At 34.6% G+C, this 19838-nt stretch overlaps 1 protein-coding gene across 1 annotated transcript in view; it reads right to left on the bottom strand.

The window, feature by feature from the left end:
- Positions 1-19838, bottom strand: part of USP16 (ubiquitin specific peptidase 16) — a 36891-nt gene that overhangs the window by 1202 nt on the left and 15851 nt on the right. Inside the window, exons 4-15 of the mRNA XM_027875501.1 lie at positions 19592-19695; positions 18698-18801; positions 15625-15812; positions 13921-14016; positions 13032-13162; positions 12641-12728; positions 10493-10571; positions 9173-9264; positions 8330-8386; positions 7197-7370; positions 4535-5195; positions 1440-1534 (exon numbers count right to left, since the gene is read on the bottom strand). Coding sequence (XP_027731302.1) covers positions 1440-1534; positions 4535-5195; positions 7197-7370; positions 8330-8386; positions 9173-9264; positions 10493-10571; positions 12641-12728; positions 13032-13162; positions 13921-14016; positions 15625-15812; positions 18698-18801; positions 19592-19695 — 1869 coding nt within the window. The remainder of the gene's footprint in view (positions 1-1439; positions 1535-4534; positions 5196-7196; positions 7371-8329; positions 8387-9172; positions 9265-10492; positions 10572-12640; positions 12729-13031; positions 13163-13920; positions 14017-15624; positions 15813-18697; positions 18802-19591; positions 19696-19838) is intronic.

Raw genomic sequence — 19838 nt, forward strand, 5'->3', positions numbered from 1 at the left:
GAATTTCCTTGTGTCTCTGTTTGGTTTGGTCAAGGATTAAGGAGCCCAAGGGATCCCACCTTTGCCACTAACCAGCAAAATCATTAGCTTTCTCTAGGCCTAGGCCTAAATTTCTTCATCTATTGGTGGACTGCCTAGATGACTTCTAAGATCCCTTCCAAATGACTCTAACTTTCAAAGTTAGCCATTAACATCCAAAATGATTGTTAAGGACCACAAAATCAATCTAGAGCTTCAATAGGAGGTTATCTACCTTTGCCTGCTCAAGTAAACTAGAGGACCCAGACTGATACTACTAATAATACAGCATTTATGCTTTAAAGTTTACAAAGTGCTTTTACATAGAGTATCTTATTTGATCCTTACAAAAACCCTGTAAGTGCTGTTATCTCTGTTTTACAGTTGAGGAAAACTGAGGCATTCAGTTTAAGTGGCTTGCCTAATAAGCTGAATTTGAACTTGGGTTTTCCTGAAACTAGGTCCAGTGCTCTTTTCCACTGTATTACCTTAGAAATTTAAGACAGGAGTTTATAACTCAGCACTAGAAAAATACTTGTCCAACCTTAACCCTCTCCTACCTACAAACTCAGGCTTAGAGTGTTACTAAGTCCACACCCTAACTGACCTAACCTCCAGCATAAAACTAGGGAAGAAAAAAACCCAAAGGTTCTGAAACTGAAGTACAAAGATTTTCTAAAGATAAAGATCATAGCATCACAGACCAAGGTCACAGAAGTAGTTAAGTCACAGTGTTGGGATTTGAGCCAAAATCCTCTAGTCCAAATCCAATACCTCCTTATGATGGTATCATTAATGTGATAATACAAAATACTCAGTGATACATGAAAGTACATGAAAAACTTTTAGTAATCACATCTTCTTTCCATTATGAGTTAATCCTTAAAAAGGGCAAAGACTTTAAGAATGTCAGGGGAAAAAATTTACCCAGACTTCTAAGCAGCATCTGTGGAATAAATACCTTGGCCTTTCTCCCCCTGAAACTAATGCTACAGCAACACTAAATGGGGGATATTTTCTAGATTTCTCCATTAACTTCATACATTTTCCCATAAATCTTATATCCTGCCTATAATAACTTTTCTAATCCTTGCTATTTGTTAATTCCCTTTCAAGGTTGAAACTTTTAAAAAATACTTCGAGAAGCTGCAAAAAAGTACAGTTATCACTGCATTAGAGCTAGAAGGGGCCTTTGAGACAATATATCAAGTCTAGCCCACTTACTTTACAGTTAAGGAAATCAAGGCACAGAGGGGTTAAATGACTTGCTCAGACACATAGCTAGTAAATATATGAAAGGATTTGAATCTACCCAATTCAAAATCCCACTCTACTATGCTTGCCTCTCAAAATTTTACTATTTTTAGAAATGAGACTGTTTACTAACAAAAGATAGTAAGTTGAATATTAAACACTGATACCTGTTGAAATCTCTTTAAATGAAGAGTTAGAATGGGAGGAGCCAGAGAAATCAGCATTTGCTTTTTGGCATTAGTGTAAACATGCTTCTTTTCACCTAAAGGAAAAAAAAAACACCAGAAATTTCAAAGAGAGCATTTTTGTAGCATGTCAAACAACTGAAGACAAACCAATTTTCTTTCTTTTCACATTTACATAAAACCATTTTAGGTGCTGCTAAAATAGTTTGTTCTAGGCGTATGTGAAGGGAGACAGGAAAAGACTGAATGGCACGTGCCGCTGACTCACAATAGTCTGGCTTAGACCTATTTTCCATTCTCCTTGAAAATACTAGGAAAAATCAATCAAAAACCCACATTGTGCCAGGGACTCTCTAAGACACTAAGGATACAAATACAAAAGGAAATTCTCTACTCTTGAGGGGCTTACTTTACTTCTTAATAAGTTACTTTAATTCCTAAAGAGCACACATACTATACAAAGGAAAATAAACACAAGATAAAAGGTACTTAGGAAGGGGAGGGCACCAGGATTTAAGAGGATTGAGAAAAGTTTCATGCATGAAGTGGTGCTTATGCGGAATCTAGAAGGAAAAGTAGGATTCTATAAGATGGAGATAAGGAGAGAGTACATATTCCAAGAATATGAGACAGCCAGTGCAAAAACAAGGCAATATAAATGTAAAATGGAGTGTCATTTTGAAGGATAAAGAGAAGGCCTGTTTGGCTAGATTACAGAACAGAGAAGGGGAAGCTGGGAAGATAGGTTGAAGCCAGCATGTGAGGGCTATTTAAACCAAGCAGGAGTTTAAATTTGATCCTAGAAGCAACTGGGAGCCATTGGGTGCCTACTGAGTAGGGAAGTGACATGGTCAGATATTGCTCTTTAAGGAAAATCACTTTGGCAGGTGTGTTTAGAAGGAGAATAGACTGGAGTGGGAAGAGACTTGAAAAGACACCAACTGAGGAGGTCACTGCAATAACCTAGACAGGTGATGAGGATTTGAATTAAGGTGGTGACCGTATGAGTATCTAGGGGAAGTTGGATTTGTGAGCCATTGTGAAGATAGAAAATGTAAATGCTGGCAAATGATTTAGAAATACGGGTTGGGGATACTGCTGAGGCTAGAAACCTGGAAGACTAGATGAATGGTGGTGCCCTTGACAGAAACAGGAGTTTGGGAAAGTGTCGATTTGGGGGATAGTGGTGCGATATGAGTTCTATTTTGGATATAATGAGTATGAGATGTCTTTTGGGCATCTGGTGTGATAAGTCTAGCTGTGTTACTGAAACTCAGTAAAAAGACCAGGGTTGAGGATATAGATCTGTAAGTTATTTGCTTTGAATTGATAATTAAACCTATGAAAGGTCAGCAAGAGACAATGTGTAGAGGGAAAAGAGGGCCCAGGACAGCATGTTGAGAAAACCCACAGTAAAGGAACAGGAGAGATATAGATGATGAGCCAGTGAAAAAGACTGAGGAAAAAATAGACAAGTAGGAAGAGAATTAGGAGCATATAGTGCCAAAAGAGGATGGTTATGTCAAGAAGTATGAGGATTAAGCAAAGACTATCAGATTTGGCAATTAAGAGATCACTGGTGAACTTAAGAGTTCAACTTTCAGTTGAGTGATGTCAGAAAGCAGACTGCAAGGGTTTGAGGACTAAGAAAAAAGAAAAAAAAAGAAGTAAGTATAGACAGCCTTTTCTAGAAGTTTGGCTGGGAATGGGAGGAGGAGATATACAGAACGATAATTTGAGGGAGTGGAGGATGGTAAGGTTTAGTGAAGATTTTTTTAGGACAGGAGAGACTTGTGCATGTTTGAAAGTAGCACAGAAGCAACCAGTAGACAGTAGAAACAGAACACGTGGAAAGGTGAGGAGGGATGAGTGAGGATACACGGCTGGAGAAGACAACAGGAGATGGAATCAAAGGCACATGCGATAGTTGGTCATGGCGAAGCCAAAGTCCACCTCATTATGACAGAAAGGAGAAAATGACGAGTGTTGAGAGATAGTAAGATGAGAGGGGAGAAGAGGGAGCTCGTGGCAATGGCTTCAATTTTTTAAATAAAATAAGCTCTCTCAACTGAGAGAATGTGGGTAGGAGGAGGCATGGAAGACCTAAAGACAGAACGTCTGATGTATCTTATCTTCCGTGGGAAGTGAGACTGGGTATCAATTAGGAATAAAATGAATGCCACACTACAAGTAGGATCCAGTTGAAGTTGGATAATAAGAATGTATAATGTACCCAGGAGAATGGTTGTGTGACTTCCTTCAGCTCCATTCAGTGTATGAACGTGTATGAAAACAGAGGAGGTAAATAGCAGGAGCAATCCAGGGCTGGTGTTTGGCAAGGAATGACTGGTGAGAGGATAAGGGGACAAGTGATTCAAGAGCAGACTTACACTGTGCAGTTAACTGGTTGGTCAATATTGGGAAAAATGAAAGTGAAGTCTGAAAAAGGGTAACAAGCCTGAAAATGAACTAAGGGGTCAGAGAGACTGGAAATCATGAAGGTGAAAAATAGGTTTAGGGAAGATGAAGCATAAGAAAACCTTTTTGATTAAGAAAGTAGAACTCTGTGGGTAATGGTGAGATCCAGGTTATGACTATTGCTGTGTATAGCTGAGGTGGAATGAAGAATTAGGTCATGAAATTAAGGAGATGTTCAAATGGATGTTAAAATCTCTTAGTATAAGAGCAGCATTTAGGAAGGAGGGGAAAGATAGGTTTTAAATTCGCTGAGAAAAAATGACCAAGGGTCAGTAGAAAACAGCCACCATAACTTGAATGGAGAGGAAAATTTCAATACAATGTCCCTGAAAGGAGAGGTTGCAGAGTTTCGGCAGCAAAAGGAGAGTCCAGAAGCAAGGAGTATTCTAATTGTCCCATTAAGGACCCAGTATGTCAGGATGTGTGAGTGAAGGTACAGTCAGTGCTGGAGAAGCATGGTCAGAGGTACACTATTTTCTGGGTGAAGCCAGACTCAGAAAGTTCACTTTGGAAATACATAATTTTGTTCACTATGGAAATTTGTAATTAAAAAAGAATATATTTTTAAAATATTACTTTTTAAATATTTAAAATATTACCTTTAATATCTGTCTTTGGTCCACTATGCTGCCTCTGTGTACAAACATCACAGAGTAGTTTGTCTGACCCTTGGAGTTTTTCATTACTAGTAAACTGATATAAACAATGATAGATTGAACATTCATCAATATTCATAGCTTCCCTGTTTGCTAGGGTACAAAAAGCAGTTTCTGGAACTTCGTTTACTACTTCATAGATCTTTGTCCCAACAGGATAAGTGTCATTCAAAATCTCTATATTTATTTCATCAGGCTGAAGAAGTGTATCCAACTTAAGGTTTTCAAAATCATTGACAAGTTCCTCTTCTTCATCACTCTCTTTCTTGAGATATATACCATTTAACTTACTAGCACATTCAATGGGAAAAGAAACACTCAGAGTGTCACCTGCATCATTTCCATTTTTTACATTTTCCTCTTCTGTACAATTTGGATTTTCTGACAAAGCTTCTATGGTATTCTCTTTGTCTCTCATATCTTTTTGATTTAAGCAACACTCTTCAGATTTTTCTTTCTCCTGTGAAAAGCAGCTAGATTCATCATCCATCTCTTCTTGTGGTAAAGTTTTATTAATGTGTTGATGTTCTTCAGGATACTCAGTGGTACAGATATTATTTAACTGAATACTTTTTTCTTGAATTTTTTGTTGCCTTCGTTGGTTCTGTGAAACAATGCATATAGTTTGACAAAAGACAAAAATAAGTAAAGCTGATTAATGAAGAAAAGAAATATTTAGTAGAGGTGAATCAACATCTAGAACTCTAGTCCTGATCCTTTATAAGCAAAAAAGCAAAAAACATAAAATGGTGAGTTCATCAACTCTAAACAATACTTTCATATTTGGGGCCACCTAGACCAGAAGACCACCAGTCAATCAACAAGTAGTCACTGAATGCCTAAATTCTGCTTGGCCCGGGGGTATGTACAGTAAGAAATAGGAAGAGATATAATAAATACTACGTGTATAATAAGAATTTGAGGAAGGGATCAATCACTGTGGATTGGGTAGTCACTGAGGTGGAAGTTGAGCTGGGCTTTGAAAAATGGGTAGGATGCTTATGAAAAGCATTTATAAGTCTGTGCCAAGTGCTAAGTGCTAAGTGCTGAGACGTGAATATAAAAACAAAGTTGTTTCCCTTAGGGAGCTTACATCCTAATGAGGTTAAATCAATCAATCAATCAATATTTATTAAATGCCTATTATGTGCCAGGCACTATGCTAAGCACTGGGGGTATAAAAAGAGGCAAAAGACGGCTGTTACCCTCAAGAAGAAAACAGTCTAACAGGGAAGACAACATGCAAACAAACATAACAAAGCAAACTATATACAGGAAAATAGGAAATAATTAACAGAGGGAAGTCACTAGAATTAAGAGTGGTTGAGGAAGGCTTCCTGCATTAAATAGGATTTTAGTTGAGGCTTCAAGGAAGCCAGTGAGGTCAGCAATCAGAGTGGAGGAGGGAAAATATTTTAGGAATGGGAGAGAGCCAAAAAGAATGTCTGAAGCTGAGAGATGGAGTATCTAAGTCTGGGAACAGCCAGGAGGCTCAGTGTTGCTAGGTCAAAGAGTATGTGTTGGGGAGGAAGGTATAAAAAACACTAGAAAAGCGGAAGGTGGCTAGATTATGAAGGGTTCTGAATGCTAAACAGAGTATTTGATCCTGGAAACAGTATGAAACCATTGGAATTTATTGAGGGAGGGGAGTGACAGGATCAGATTTAAGCTTTAGGAAGATCAGTTTAGTGGTTCAATGGAGAAGAAAATGGGTAGGAAGAGACCTGAGGCAGGTCGACTCACCAGCAAGCTACTGCAAAAATCAAGGGGTGAGGTGATGAAGGTCTGCACCGGAGTGGGAGCAGTGTCAGAGGAGAGAAGGAGTTGTATTTTAGAGATGTTGCAAAGGTGAAATCAACAGGCCTTGGCAACAGATTGGATATGGGAATGTGAGAGCTGGTGAGGAATCCAGGATGACGCCAGCTGTAGGCTGAGGGACTGGGAGGATGATGTTGCCTTCTTCAGTAACAGGGAATGAAAGAATGGGTGGGAAGGGTTTAGAGGAAAAGATAACAAATTGTATTTTGGACATTCTGAGTTTAAGATGTCTACAAGACCAATAATAAAACAGTAATATACTTCTATACTATGTCCAGGTTTGCAAAAAGCTTTCTTTAGAACAATCCTGTGAGGTAGGTACTATAAGTGCCCTGTTTTGCAGATGAAGAAACAGTCTCTGAGAAAAGTGACTTGTTTATGATCACAGGAAGTGTCCCAAGGGGGATTCAAACCCAGGTCTTCTGACTCCCATTACTGTGCTTTTTTTTTTTTTTAACATGCCAGCAAAAGCAAAGTAATAGAAACTTAAGTAAATGTAGCATGTCAACAGTAATCTACTTTTGGATAAATTTTGCTATAAATGAAAGAAGGTTATTATTGGTACTGTAAGGCTAACAAATGACATGGAACAAAAAATACTTCAGGCACATAAAACAGTTAAAAATTATGTTATCATAAGGCAAAATTTCAAATGTAACCAATTCCCTTATAAATGAAACATCTACTCATAAAATGAGAATCAGCAAAAAAAATTTTTTTCTTAACTATAAGTCAAACTGTACATTATAAAATACAAGGTAGAAGATCGTTCTTTATAAATACTAACCTTTGCTTGCTTTTTGGCTTGCTTCTTTGCTTTTTTCTGCAAGTGCTTACTTGTACAAGAAGAAATATTATTCTTCTCTTTCATATAACTATTATCTTTCTCTTCTTCACTGTCTTTATCTTCATCTTCCTTTGTTTTTTTGATATTTTTATTATTTATGCTTTTCTTACCACTCTTAAAACAGAACATAAATTTTAAAAATTAGTAACAATATTTTCCAAAGAACTTAATTTTGGCTAAATGTTTTTATGTTATAGTTTAATGATAGAAATTTTACTAAAATATTAAATTAATCAGGATAAAAATTATTACTTTTCCAAGCAAAACAAGAAGAAAAAAAGAAAATAGGTTGAATTTGTGAGCTTTACAGACAGGAAATAAAAGTATAAGAGCAATATAATGGAATTAATCAGGTATATAATAAATACTAGACTTGCCGTGCAAATTTCTAAATAAAGCATTCTGTTGTATTGTGTGTGTGGTGGGGGTAAATATAATATTATAGTTATAGCAATTCCTTTTTTTTTTTGGTAGGTAAATAATAAGTTTCAAAAGGGAGTCTGTTTTGAAAAGCAGTTAATGTCAGCATGGTTTCAGTGCCTATGATTATGATGAAATGGGTTTCTAAGTTAATTTGTGATTGTTTCATTGTCCATTGACTAAATCAAGTCTATCTCTCTTCTATTGTGACAGTTTTGTATCTAACATTTCCTCTAAAAGAATAAAATAAATATATTGAAGATATACAGACTTCTCTATTACCTTGTACAAAAAAAAGCCAGTTCTAACAGTGTTGTACCTAACACTTATTAAGTTATAACATGCTACATAATAAGACTATTAAGGGAGTTTTAGTAAATCCATTATAATAATTAAATAAATAAAAGAAATTAACGATTTTCAAGACTTACAGATATAATTGTCTTCTTAAGCAGAATTTAGTTCACACTTTTCACTATTTTCAGGGGACTTTGCAAATAATATTTATAATTTTTAACACAAGTTAATAATAAAAGGCTTTAATAAATTATTAATTTTAATAAATTATTAACCTTTAATAAATATCTTTAAGTCTTAATTCCCTATATCTAATGGTAAAAAAAATTTACATTAATTAAACTCAATAGTCTTACCTGATCATCTAAAACTGGGAGAGACAAATCAAGGAAAGACTCATGAACCAAGGAGACCTTAACCAAACACCAAAAAACATTTTTTAAAGGCAAAGAAGAATTTACTTAAAATATTACAAAGTAAGGAGTTTTGTTTATTTTAAAAGAGAAGGGGAAGGGAATAAGCATTTATACAGTAGCTACTAAGTGGTAAGCAATTTATAAACTTATTTGGTTCTCACAACGAACTGTTATTATCCCCATTTTACAGTTGAGGAAACTGAGGCAGACAAAGGTTAAGTGACTTGCCCAGGGTCACACAGCTAATTAGAATCTGAGGTCAAATTTGAATTCAGGCCTTTTTGACTCCAAGCCCAGCATTCCCCTTTACTCAGAATGCCTGCATTGACTAAAAATATACTAAAGATGCTTTGAATAAATTTTGCTGTAATTGAAAAGAGATTATAAGTGGTGCTGTAAGGCTAACAAATTATATGGAACAAAAATACTTCAGGTAGAAATATAATTTTAAATTATATTATCAATATACAATTAATTACTAATTAAAATTAAAATCCATTTCATTAAAGTATACTGTTAAATTTATCATTATATTATCATTATCACTGTACCACCAAGCTGCAAGTATGAATTAATTGAAGGAAATATGACTATGTAACTAGGAGATGTTTCAGGGTAGGGCCAAGGACTTTTAAAATTAGCTTTATACAGTACCATATACACTTGAACACATATTATTATAACAACAGAGTTTGGAAGTTATAATCTTATTTGTAAAGTAGAAATTTAAACTTAGATTTTATATATCTAATAAATCTAGTCATAATCAAACAATCTACTTACAGTTTTGCATTCCTCACACATGATTGTACTAGTTAGTTCTCCACCAAATATTCGATCCACAAAGCTTGGTGTTGCCTTTTTTTTTTCATGTTCTATAAAAAAGGGTTTAACAAAATAACTATAAAATTAACAAAGCAGGTGGAAAAAAAACCCAAACTAGATGGTACATCAATTAACTCTTATAAATTGTATAAAATTTAAGGTCTCCTAATCAACAAACTTTCAAACTAGTTCTACCCTTGATCCAGCTAAAGTTCTTCTAGGAACATAAACTCATTATCATAAAATATTTAGTTAGGAATACAACATCAGCTTCAAGTAGAAATGTGGTGTAATGAACAGGGAGAACTAGGGGTCAGCAGAAATATTCTCTAGTCCCTGTTGTTCTGCAATGTGACTTTAAACAAATCACAGTCACTCTGGGCCTCTGTTACTTCATCTAAAAAATGGGGGAGGGGAACATTATTTCTAAGATCTCCAGTACCTCTAAAATTCTATGAATCTTTATTACTACAGAAGAATTACATACGAAATTCTGATATTTGGGGGTAGTAGATTTGGCTTACTAACTAATCTTACTTAATTATAATATGGTTATAAAAAATACACTATGGGAATATATGCACTTCCTTCAATACAACAGAATAAGCACCTATATTGTATCTGGCACTGTGTTAAGACTCTTGGCATACAAAGACAAAAAGGAAAGCATTCCTTCCTCAAAAAGCTTACATCACTCTGAAGCGATGCAGCATGTAAAGCAAAGTCTTCTTGTAGGATGTGGCATATGAGCTGAGCCTTTGAGAACGGTACTCCTTTTTATATAAAATACTACCAAACATAAGCCAAAACTATTTTCTCCTTTCCTCCTTTCCACTATAATACTCTCATCGAAGTTAAACCAAGTCAGAATCATTTTCTGCGGATACTAAATATTTATCAACATGGTTATCTGGGTAACAGAGATGTGTCTAGGACAGGGCTGTGCCAATTACCCGTTTTAATGGCCTAACCCCAAAGGACATCATCAAAAAGTGAAAAATCAATGTTAAATGCTTTAAGTACCGTAAAACAGGCAAAATGGGGATGGCCACAAGTGTAACTTCCCTCATACATATTATTATACAACTAGTACACACCGTAATTTCCTTTTCTGGTATGTCCATATTTGAACTGCTTCACTGACTGACAGCAAGGTGCAAGCATCAAATCCACATATAAAAAATCCTCAAACAAACAAAAACATGCTAGCAACCCAGAATCTAAAAAAATGAAAATGAGTTTGACTTTGCTATTTGTGTTCCGGAAATCAGACATTACCTTTAATTTTCTTTTTAAGTTCTTCATCTAATTTTTCAGTGGAATTGCCAAATGCTTTAAGAATGCCAGTGCTTACTCTCTGAAAATAATGAAATAAGTACATATACTATGATTATTTTTATTACTTTTGCATAATCACATTTTTGAAAGAGGACTATAAAATACTATCCACAATAAAACAACTGTAAGATAATCATCTTTTTATTCTTGACAAGTCCTAAGTGTGAAAGTTATTGATTAGGGTAAGAACTGAAATATCTCAACTAGCAAGCCATCCCTCTACCTTTTATATCTCCAGAAGTATACTTTTAAATCACAATACTTAAAAATAACTCTGAGTAAAAGGTGTTCTAACAAAGTTCTACTAAAAATTTGGAAGATAAACACATAGTCTAATAATTCAAAATATTTCTAATGCTTAAGAAATTATCTGCTCAATTATCCTTTTTTACAGTTAAATTATTTTCAAAAGTTCTCGTTATACTGAATTAGAGACATATCAACAAACATAAACATTTCCATATTAAAAAAAAGAGAAAAAAAGAATTGTAGCTTTTTTAAAAAGTCTATCATAAATTCAACATGTTAATTCCAAAACTGCCTTGTTTGTCTGCATCTTCCTCTGAACTTCCTTCTGCTTTTGTCTGTGCGTTAAAAACAAAAACAACAAAACAATAAAAAAAGCCACATCTCACTAATGTCCTTTTCTTCTTTTTAGGGGCATCATTATGACAAACCTACCCCCCCAAACCAAAAGAAATGTATGCTTTGTAAAAATTAAACATAGGCAAAACCAACCAGACATTGGCTGCCTATAAATGTATGTCTCATTCTACACTTCTGGATGTCATCTGTATCAAAAGATGGGAAAGCGTGTCATCATGGGTATTCTGGAGTAGTAGATTTAATAATCCTTAAAAATTATTACAGTAAAAAGGAACTTCTGTATCTAAGGGGCTAACGAAACATAGCTTTTTGTTAACAATTTCCTCTGCATTTTACCATTTTTTTTTTTGGTGGACAAAAAGCCCTTAAAAACATGAAAAAGGTGGGGCAGCTAGGTATCACAATGGATAGAGTACCGCCCCTGGAGTCAGGAGGACCTGAGTTCAAATCCGGCCTCAGACACTTGACACTTACTAGCTGTGTGACCCTGGGCAAGTCACTTAACCCCACTGCCTAGCAAAAAAAGAAAGAAAAAAGAAAAGAAATGAAAATGTCGTCAAAAGTAAAATTGATGATATTTAATAATTATTAAAACACTAGGAAACTGAAAGCATGTTCTTGTTTTCTGATTCTTTCTGAAGCCTTTTAATTAAACACATAATGGAGTGAAAAGTTCCAAGAAATGCAAGAATCAAAACTGTGCTTCATCACTGCATTACCACTCATAAGCACGTGGGCCAGCCTAACTGAAGCAATTGGACACCCGAAGGAAGACAGAAGTAAACATGTGCCAGGCAGCTCAAACCACCACCACCTTGACCACTATATCTCCATTCAGACCCTGATGGACACAGCCCAGGACCCTCAGCCCAAGAGCCTTGGGAATAGTGTACTCCAAACCAACAGACCCACTTCTACCCAGTCCTCATATCCTCCCTTAGACTCTGATAGATAAACCAGGACTCTGAATCCAAGAGTCTTGGGAATAGCAATGCTTCTGGCCTATTGCCATCATTTTGGGAAGCAACCCAGCCACACTATTGAAGACCCAGAAAAAAAAGTTCTCACCAAATTCCTCGGCACTGTCAAATGGTTCAATATCACAAACAGCTCTGATTTTTATCAATGGAAATGATATTAAAGAAGAAATATTACCATCTACTTTGCCACTGCACCTTAAAGACTATGGGACCTTTCCACCGTCTTTCAGTTGAAACTTTCCATGTGTTGTCTCCCCATTAGAAGGTGAGCTTCTGGAGAGCAAAGGCTGTCTATTTGTATTCACAGGACTTAACAAAGTACTTTTACACAGTAAGCACTTAATAAATGTTTTATTCATTCATTCATTACCAGCCTAAAAATTCTATTACTAAAAAGTTAAATTACTAAATTACTAAAACAGGAAAAATTCTATTACCAAATTACTCAATGACAAATAAATGATCAGAGTATAAAAAACAAAATTTATAATGATAGATTTACCTGGATTTCTTCCGCTCTCATCCCATCCAGTAGATACCGAAGCAGTTCCTGACTATCTTGCTGCTGAGAACCTTTAAATCGCACTGCTCTAATTTATATAAAAAAAAAAAGAAAAAACTACTAAAATATGAAGGCACATTCACAAAATCCCAATAATCACATCTCTAATTTTGGAGTCTTTCCAGTTTATTTTAACTTCTATTTAATCTGATATGTTCTTTGGAAGACCTAATCTCTACTTACTATTTTGAGAATACAAGAAAAATAATGGAATATATTTGCTCACCTAACAGAATATGCACTCAGATCTTTTCTATATTATTCCTACGCAAAAGTGTGTTATAGGCAGTGTCCTATTCATGGTTCAAAGACAATCTGAACAGGTACTCACTTTTTACAGACCTGAGAAAATAGCTCTTCAGGTGTCACAATTCCCCTTTGGGTTTCATGCATCTCATTAAGAAATTGGCACATGGCTGAAGTAAGAGGACCTGGAGGTTCAAGGTTTATTTCTAGAGGCTCCTGAATGCGAAAAATAAAAATTGCTTTTTTCAATCAACATTAAGGACAGTTATTTATTTAAAACATTTATAGCAACAGAGAAACAGAGGAGACCATGGAGACCATCTAGACCCACGCCTTCACTTTACAGATGAGGAAACTTAGGCAAGCAACTTGCTTACAATCACACAGGTGGTAAGACATCAGAGGCAGGGTTCAAACCCAGGTCCTCTGACTACAAGTCAAATGCTCTTTCTACTCACTCTACCATACTGTTTTCCTTATTCTACAATTTATTCACTTTTAACTAAGGCTATTTTCTGGCCTTAAAGTTTTATGTGGTGTTTATCTTCACAATTTTCAGTTTTGAAAGTGTTTATTTCCATTTATAGACTTGATGGGTTGAGAATACATGAATTAAAACAAGATAAAGTAAAAAACAAAACAAAAAAAAACAAGATAAAGTAAGGATAATAAAATAACATATATATTTTTGCAATGCCTGCCAAGATATGTCAGTAGCATTCTCTAGAATAAAACACGTAAGTAAGCAGAGAGATGTATAAAATAAAGATATGCATATAACATACAACTCTTAAAAATTATAAAAAAGGTTTCATAATTATTTAATCAGTTTTATTAACCTATAAATGTTATGAACTTAGGAACCAAGAACATCATACTGAACATCTATACAAAAATATTTTTTAATCTTGGAAGATAATTATTTATTTCAAAGAAAGAAAATTTTCATCATAAATATAAATAAAAATACATACTGTTAGGGATAAATCAGGTGGTTCAATTTTCACTATTGTTCCAGACATTTTTACTTCCTTCAATAGTTCTCTTAGGACTAAAGTCTGTGACAAATTCTGGAAAAGAATGGAGAAAGAAAAAAGACAAATTACTTTAGACAAAAGGTATGAAATTAGCCAGAACAGAAAGCAAAAAAAGATTAGGGCTTTATTTCTCATTACAGTTTTAGACTTGGATAATGTAAATTGTAAAAGATAAACAACAAAAGAATTAGATCTCTAAAAATGTATAGTAATTCTATTTATAAATTGGCAAAAGCTCCATTAGATACAGGTATATTGTACCTGACATGTCAGAGTGTTACAAATGTATTTCTTTCTTGAAATTAGTTATATTAAGATATAATAATTATATTCTACTTTTAAACATAAACAATCTATTAACCTTAAGGCATATAGACATCCTTTCAAATTTAGGCTCAGGAATTATAAATTTGAATATCTTCCTAAAAATGTTGTTTTCCATCTAACATTTTTTCAATCTGTTAAATAATCAGCTTTCCACCAATAAAATAAACTGGAAAAAATTTTCTCAGGGTAGCACCAAATTTCCTGAACATGTCCAGCTCTTATATTTGTATTAAAACACCAACTAGCACAAACTGACTTTGTATGATTTAATAATAACAGAAGGGTGCAAATTAAAACTCTCAAAGTAATTTATGGCTCACTTATCAATGGGTGCAAAGTAAATGTTTACTAGTTTATAATCTAATTAACACAAGGTCAATTTAAAACATTGCACTGATCTTAACAAGCATATAATTCTTTCTTGCATAAATATCAGTTTTTACCTCTTACTCCAACATTTATTTTTAGTTTCTAATTAATTATTAATTAAAATTAGCTCACAATTTTTATTTCAATTTTGAGTTTGAGGTATTGGAGCTCTTGATAAGGAAATTTCAACTACCAAATACTGCTCAGGAACTGTTCTGTAAAACAGTCTCAGAAAGTTACCTAGGACACTAAGAAGTTAAAAGTGACATCCCAGGATCAGTACATGTTAGCAATGCAGCTTGGCAAAGCCAGGACTTCCTGATTTTGAGCTGTCTACTACCAAGCAGCCTCTCTTAAAGAAAAAAAAATTTCTTCCAACTATGCTACCTGGCTACATAAATCACAGAGACCAGTCTCTGAACCCAAGCAGTAGCTCACCAAAAGGGCAATGGGAGAAACACAGGGAACACATAAACAGACTGGAGCAAATTATCAACACTTGAGCACCAGACACAGCATAAAACTAACTAGGGACATATGACTGGGAAAGAAGATGGGCTATCATGTATTAAGAGCAAAGATGAATATTTTGGGTAAGTAATGTCAAAATATCTAGAAGAAAGTTCTTGGGATCTTAAATATGCCCACTATTGATGATTTTTGAAAGATCACTGCACATAATGAGGAGGCATAGATGGGTTGTGATTTGCACACTTGGAGAGTAAATACACATACATGATATCAAAGATCTATCAAAATATTAAAGTATTTAATATAAATGATACTAAAGGCCAAGTCACACATGAAGTTATAGAAAAGTAAAACATTTCATTAATTTATCTAATGAGATTCAACAAAATATTTTATAAAATACTTGGGCATTTTAATAAATAAGTCCTATAAAATAGTGAGAAGCATAAGGATGAATAAATAACACTTGATCACCTGCATGACTGCATTAAAGAAACATGTATTCCCCAAATTACTGAGTCCTTTCACAGTCACTTGAATAGTAGAATTCAATGGAGAATTTTCTTTAGCCATGTTTTCCTTTTTCTCTCTCTCCTGTTCATTTTTGCTATCTTTTTCTAATTTTTTGTTTTCAATTTCAGTTTTCCCTTGATCTTTTGATGCTAAAAAAAAAAAGGTTTAAGCAATGTATAAAACATTTATTATTACATAAATGATTAATGAGAATGTAGCTATACTTGTAAATTTTAACACTGTAATTCAATCTGGACCAATCTGATTTTATTGATTTTTTTATTTATAGAATTACAGAATTTATGTATAGATTATGTCAAGTATAAATGAATTGATAAAGTTTTCAATAGTTCCTTCCATATATTTCTGACGCCCTATCACAATCTTAATGGGGCTATTCCAGATCTTTCATTAAGCTCCCAATCTACATTCTTCTTTTAGTAAGTGACCTCTTTTCCATTTATCTATACTGAGGCCATGTGTCACGAGCTCCATCATCTACTTCAAAATCTCTCTGTTGTCACCCCGCATCTTCTCCTCCTCTGCTTTAGTGTCAGAAGACAAATTAGGCCTCCTGTGCCCTCCTCTCATCTTCAATCCCTACTTTTCTTCTGGATTCTTCATCATTGCCAACCAATAAGCTCAAATAAAAACAAACCAACCTTTGCTTGATCCTACTACAGTTTTATATAACTCTACTCTTCCACTATTCAATATCTAGAAAGAGAGTTCTAAACTTGTTGATTCCATTTCTTCATTTTCTCTCTTCGTTTTCCTCTCTGGTTGGTTTTGACTATATGAATTTCTTGGCCCTGTGCAGGGCACCAGCTGGAAGCCAAAAACCTTCTCCCTTTCAGCTTTTCTGTATTGTCTTCCCCCATTAGACTATAAGCTGCTTGAGGGCAGGGACTGTCTTTATTTTCCTTAATTGCATCCCCTGGGCTTAGCACAGTGCAGAGCACATAACTGGTACTTAATAGATGGTTATTGACCAATTTACTCTTATTCTTCAACTCCTTCCTAATGTGGCTTCTAAATTTTTTCTTTTAAAGTCACCAAATAGACCAATTCAGTGACCTTTTCTCACCTCTCTGCAACATTTCACACCATTCCTCCTCCTTGATACTCATTCTCTCATTCTTCCCTCATAGCTGGTGCTACTCCATCTTGTCCTTTAACAGCCTATACATTCATGCCGACCATCCTGCATGCTTTATTCATATTTGCTTGTTGCAATCCTCATCTTTCCTCAAGACTCAGCTCAGGTAATAACTCCTACCTTCCCTAAAGTTCTCCTCAGATAAAAATAAGGGGAACTACCTACCTACTTCCTCAAATTTTCTAGCACAACTTTCTCTGATCTCTTTTTTGTCTTTATCACATTCTACCTTATCACACCTATCTCTGAACATGTCACATGATACCCTCCAGTAGAAAATAAGCAATTTGAGGGCAAGATTATACTATTTAATAATTCTGAATCTCCAATGATTAAAACAGTGCTGCCTGCTGCCTTGAAGCCAACTTAACCTGTCTTCTCCAGTTGCCCTATTTTCCAGAAACAGTGGACCTGGGGTAATCAGAAGCCAGAATGAGTCGAGAATGAAGCCCCACCCTCCCCATCCCTTTCTGTGCTGACTTAATTTCTACCTCTGAGGCTCTCAGTGTGTCCTCGAGGGTTGAACCAGCTACAAGATGGGCGCCAGTCAGTCTGCATTAGGCTGATATGCAGTGGAAACCCTTGTTGGTAAGCAGACCATCACATCTTCATAGTCCAGTATTTCCCAAGGGAAAAGAATGCTGCTTTTGCCATCCTACTTACCTGTTCCCCTACCCCTACTGCTTCCTTCCTCCTCCTATGCCACTCCCATTTGGGAGGGGATGAAGCCCCATGCTGCCAATGCGACTTCCCCTTTCTGTAACTCATAAATATTCAAGCTTCTGCCTAGATTGTAAACTCCTTTCTACTTGGTATAGGAGTTCCACATGCATGTTTATTTCTCTTGTAATCAATTCAGTTTTGACATATCTCATGGACTTGGGATTTTTTTTGTTTAACATGCCTCTTCCGCTTACATCACAAAGTCTGTGAGAAGTGCTATGTAAATGGGAGTAATTTTTATTTGTTTATTTATTTTTAATTTGTTGAATTGAGGGAAATTAGTTAAATTGATATAAGCACTAGTTTCGACACTGAAGAATATGAAGACACATATAAATTTGTGGTTCTATTCCTTTTCATTCTTTACAAATGGGCAATGCTCTTCATGAAAAATGGTGAAGAATGTAGACATAAAGTAACACGTGAAAGAAAATTTTGCAAATGCAACTATTCCAAAAACCAATTCTGCAAAGTGGCAAAGGGAAGGCAGCAGACCAAAAAATTCCAAAACAACTTCAAGGCCATCTTAACCTTACAACTCAAATGCAAATTAAAATAACAGTTCAATACCATACTATTCACCAAAGATGGCACTTGCAGTCTCAAGGTACTGTTAACAACAATTCATTGTTTTGCTGTTAAAACGATGACAGTGAAAAACAATACAAAGCAAACTTCTGCAGTGGCCCCCTATTTTAACATATTTAGCATTTCTGTACTCATTTAAATACAATTATATCTGAAATGATGATGAGTCAGAGAAGCAAGTGAACATGAATACAAGGAAAACATGTCATTCCAATTAATTAACTGGTACTTTGTAATAACACTATTTACAGTCTGATTTTAACAGGATGTAGTAAATTCTGTATAAGGTACTTTTGGATGTTATTCTGGATAATATCGGTACTTCAGCATAAGTCTTTTGGATGTCATTTAAGAGAAGAGCATTTTTCTCACATGAGATAATTATAACCCTGTATACCTCACAGCACATGGATGCTAAAGACTATATTATGAGAGGCCCATATAATTGGAATTCAACATTTAATGATAAAGAGTTAGATCTAAACCTTATACATAAGATTCACCCATCTGCTTAAGGGTAGAGCAATATTAAAATATATACATATATCCACTACAAGACTTTACCTGGTCTTGGAGTTTTGACATTGGTTTGTTTTCTAATATAATCCACAAGTTGACCCAATCGACTTGAGCTGCTATATTGGACCTCCTCATCACACAAGTAACACCTGCCTCCCAAAAAGTACCAGAAGAAAACAATGACCAAAACCAAAACAAAACAAAACAAAAAAGCCAAACCTCATAGGTCTTAGAATTAAGATATTAACTTCAGATGTCAAATCTTATAAAAAAAAATAAAAAGCATTTTTGTCATATCATATAAGCAAATTTTTTTAGAATTCTGTACATCTTGAATAAAGTTGTTTTTATTATCAAGTTAGGCAAGATTTCAAAAACATTCTAATATCAACAAACACCCAAACTTAACCTATTAGTGGAATGATGATTTGAAATGAAAAATGTTCAAAATGTTGATGAGTTTTGTATAAACCAATTTCAAGGCAAAGTTCCACATCAATATATTTACCAGATCTTACAATTAAGCAATATTATATGTCAGGTGAATCCTATTTGAAAGGCCAAGGTCGAGAAATTACTTTAAAACATCATACTATGCACCTGAACACATTAGAATACAATATAACTTATGTTTGTTTCCCTGAAAGGATATTGTGGAAACTGTCATTTATTCTCAATATCTCTGAGTTTTTACACTGAGCTGTGATCACTTTGGCATATAGACCTATATAATAAAAAATATTTCCTAATATTTTTCTGCAAAGTAGAAATACTATCATTAACTAGAACACTATCAGAAATTATTACATAGTCTACCCTCCTGAAATATATTTTGCATAAAGTTAACTATTTACTTCTTAATGATTTTTCAAATATACCTATCTTCACTAGTTCAAAATCTTTTGCAATCAAATGTGTTTAATAGTTCCTCAAACTCACCACACACTCCAGTTGTACAAATTAAGCACCAAACAATGGGGTTCTGATCTTGGTGTGGAATAATGCTTGAAAGCATGCTGTTCTTGAGAATCTCTGCCACAACCCTAATGAAAGTAAGAAACTGAAAATTACAAAATTTTATGCAAGAATTCACAGCTAACATGAACAAGGAACGATGACTTGCTGTTTAAAAAAAAATGAAACATTAAGACTTCAATTCTATGTTAAAACTTAAGAGTCTCCAAAA

The sequence above is a fragment of the Vombatus ursinus genome, unplaced genomic scaffold, assembly GCF_900497805.2.
Source record: "Vombatus ursinus unplaced genomic scaffold, bare-nosed wombat genome assembly UNPS02014809.1, whole genome shotgun sequence".
NCBI lineage: Eukaryota > Metazoa > Chordata > Mammalia > Diprotodontia > Vombatidae > Vombatus > Vombatus ursinus.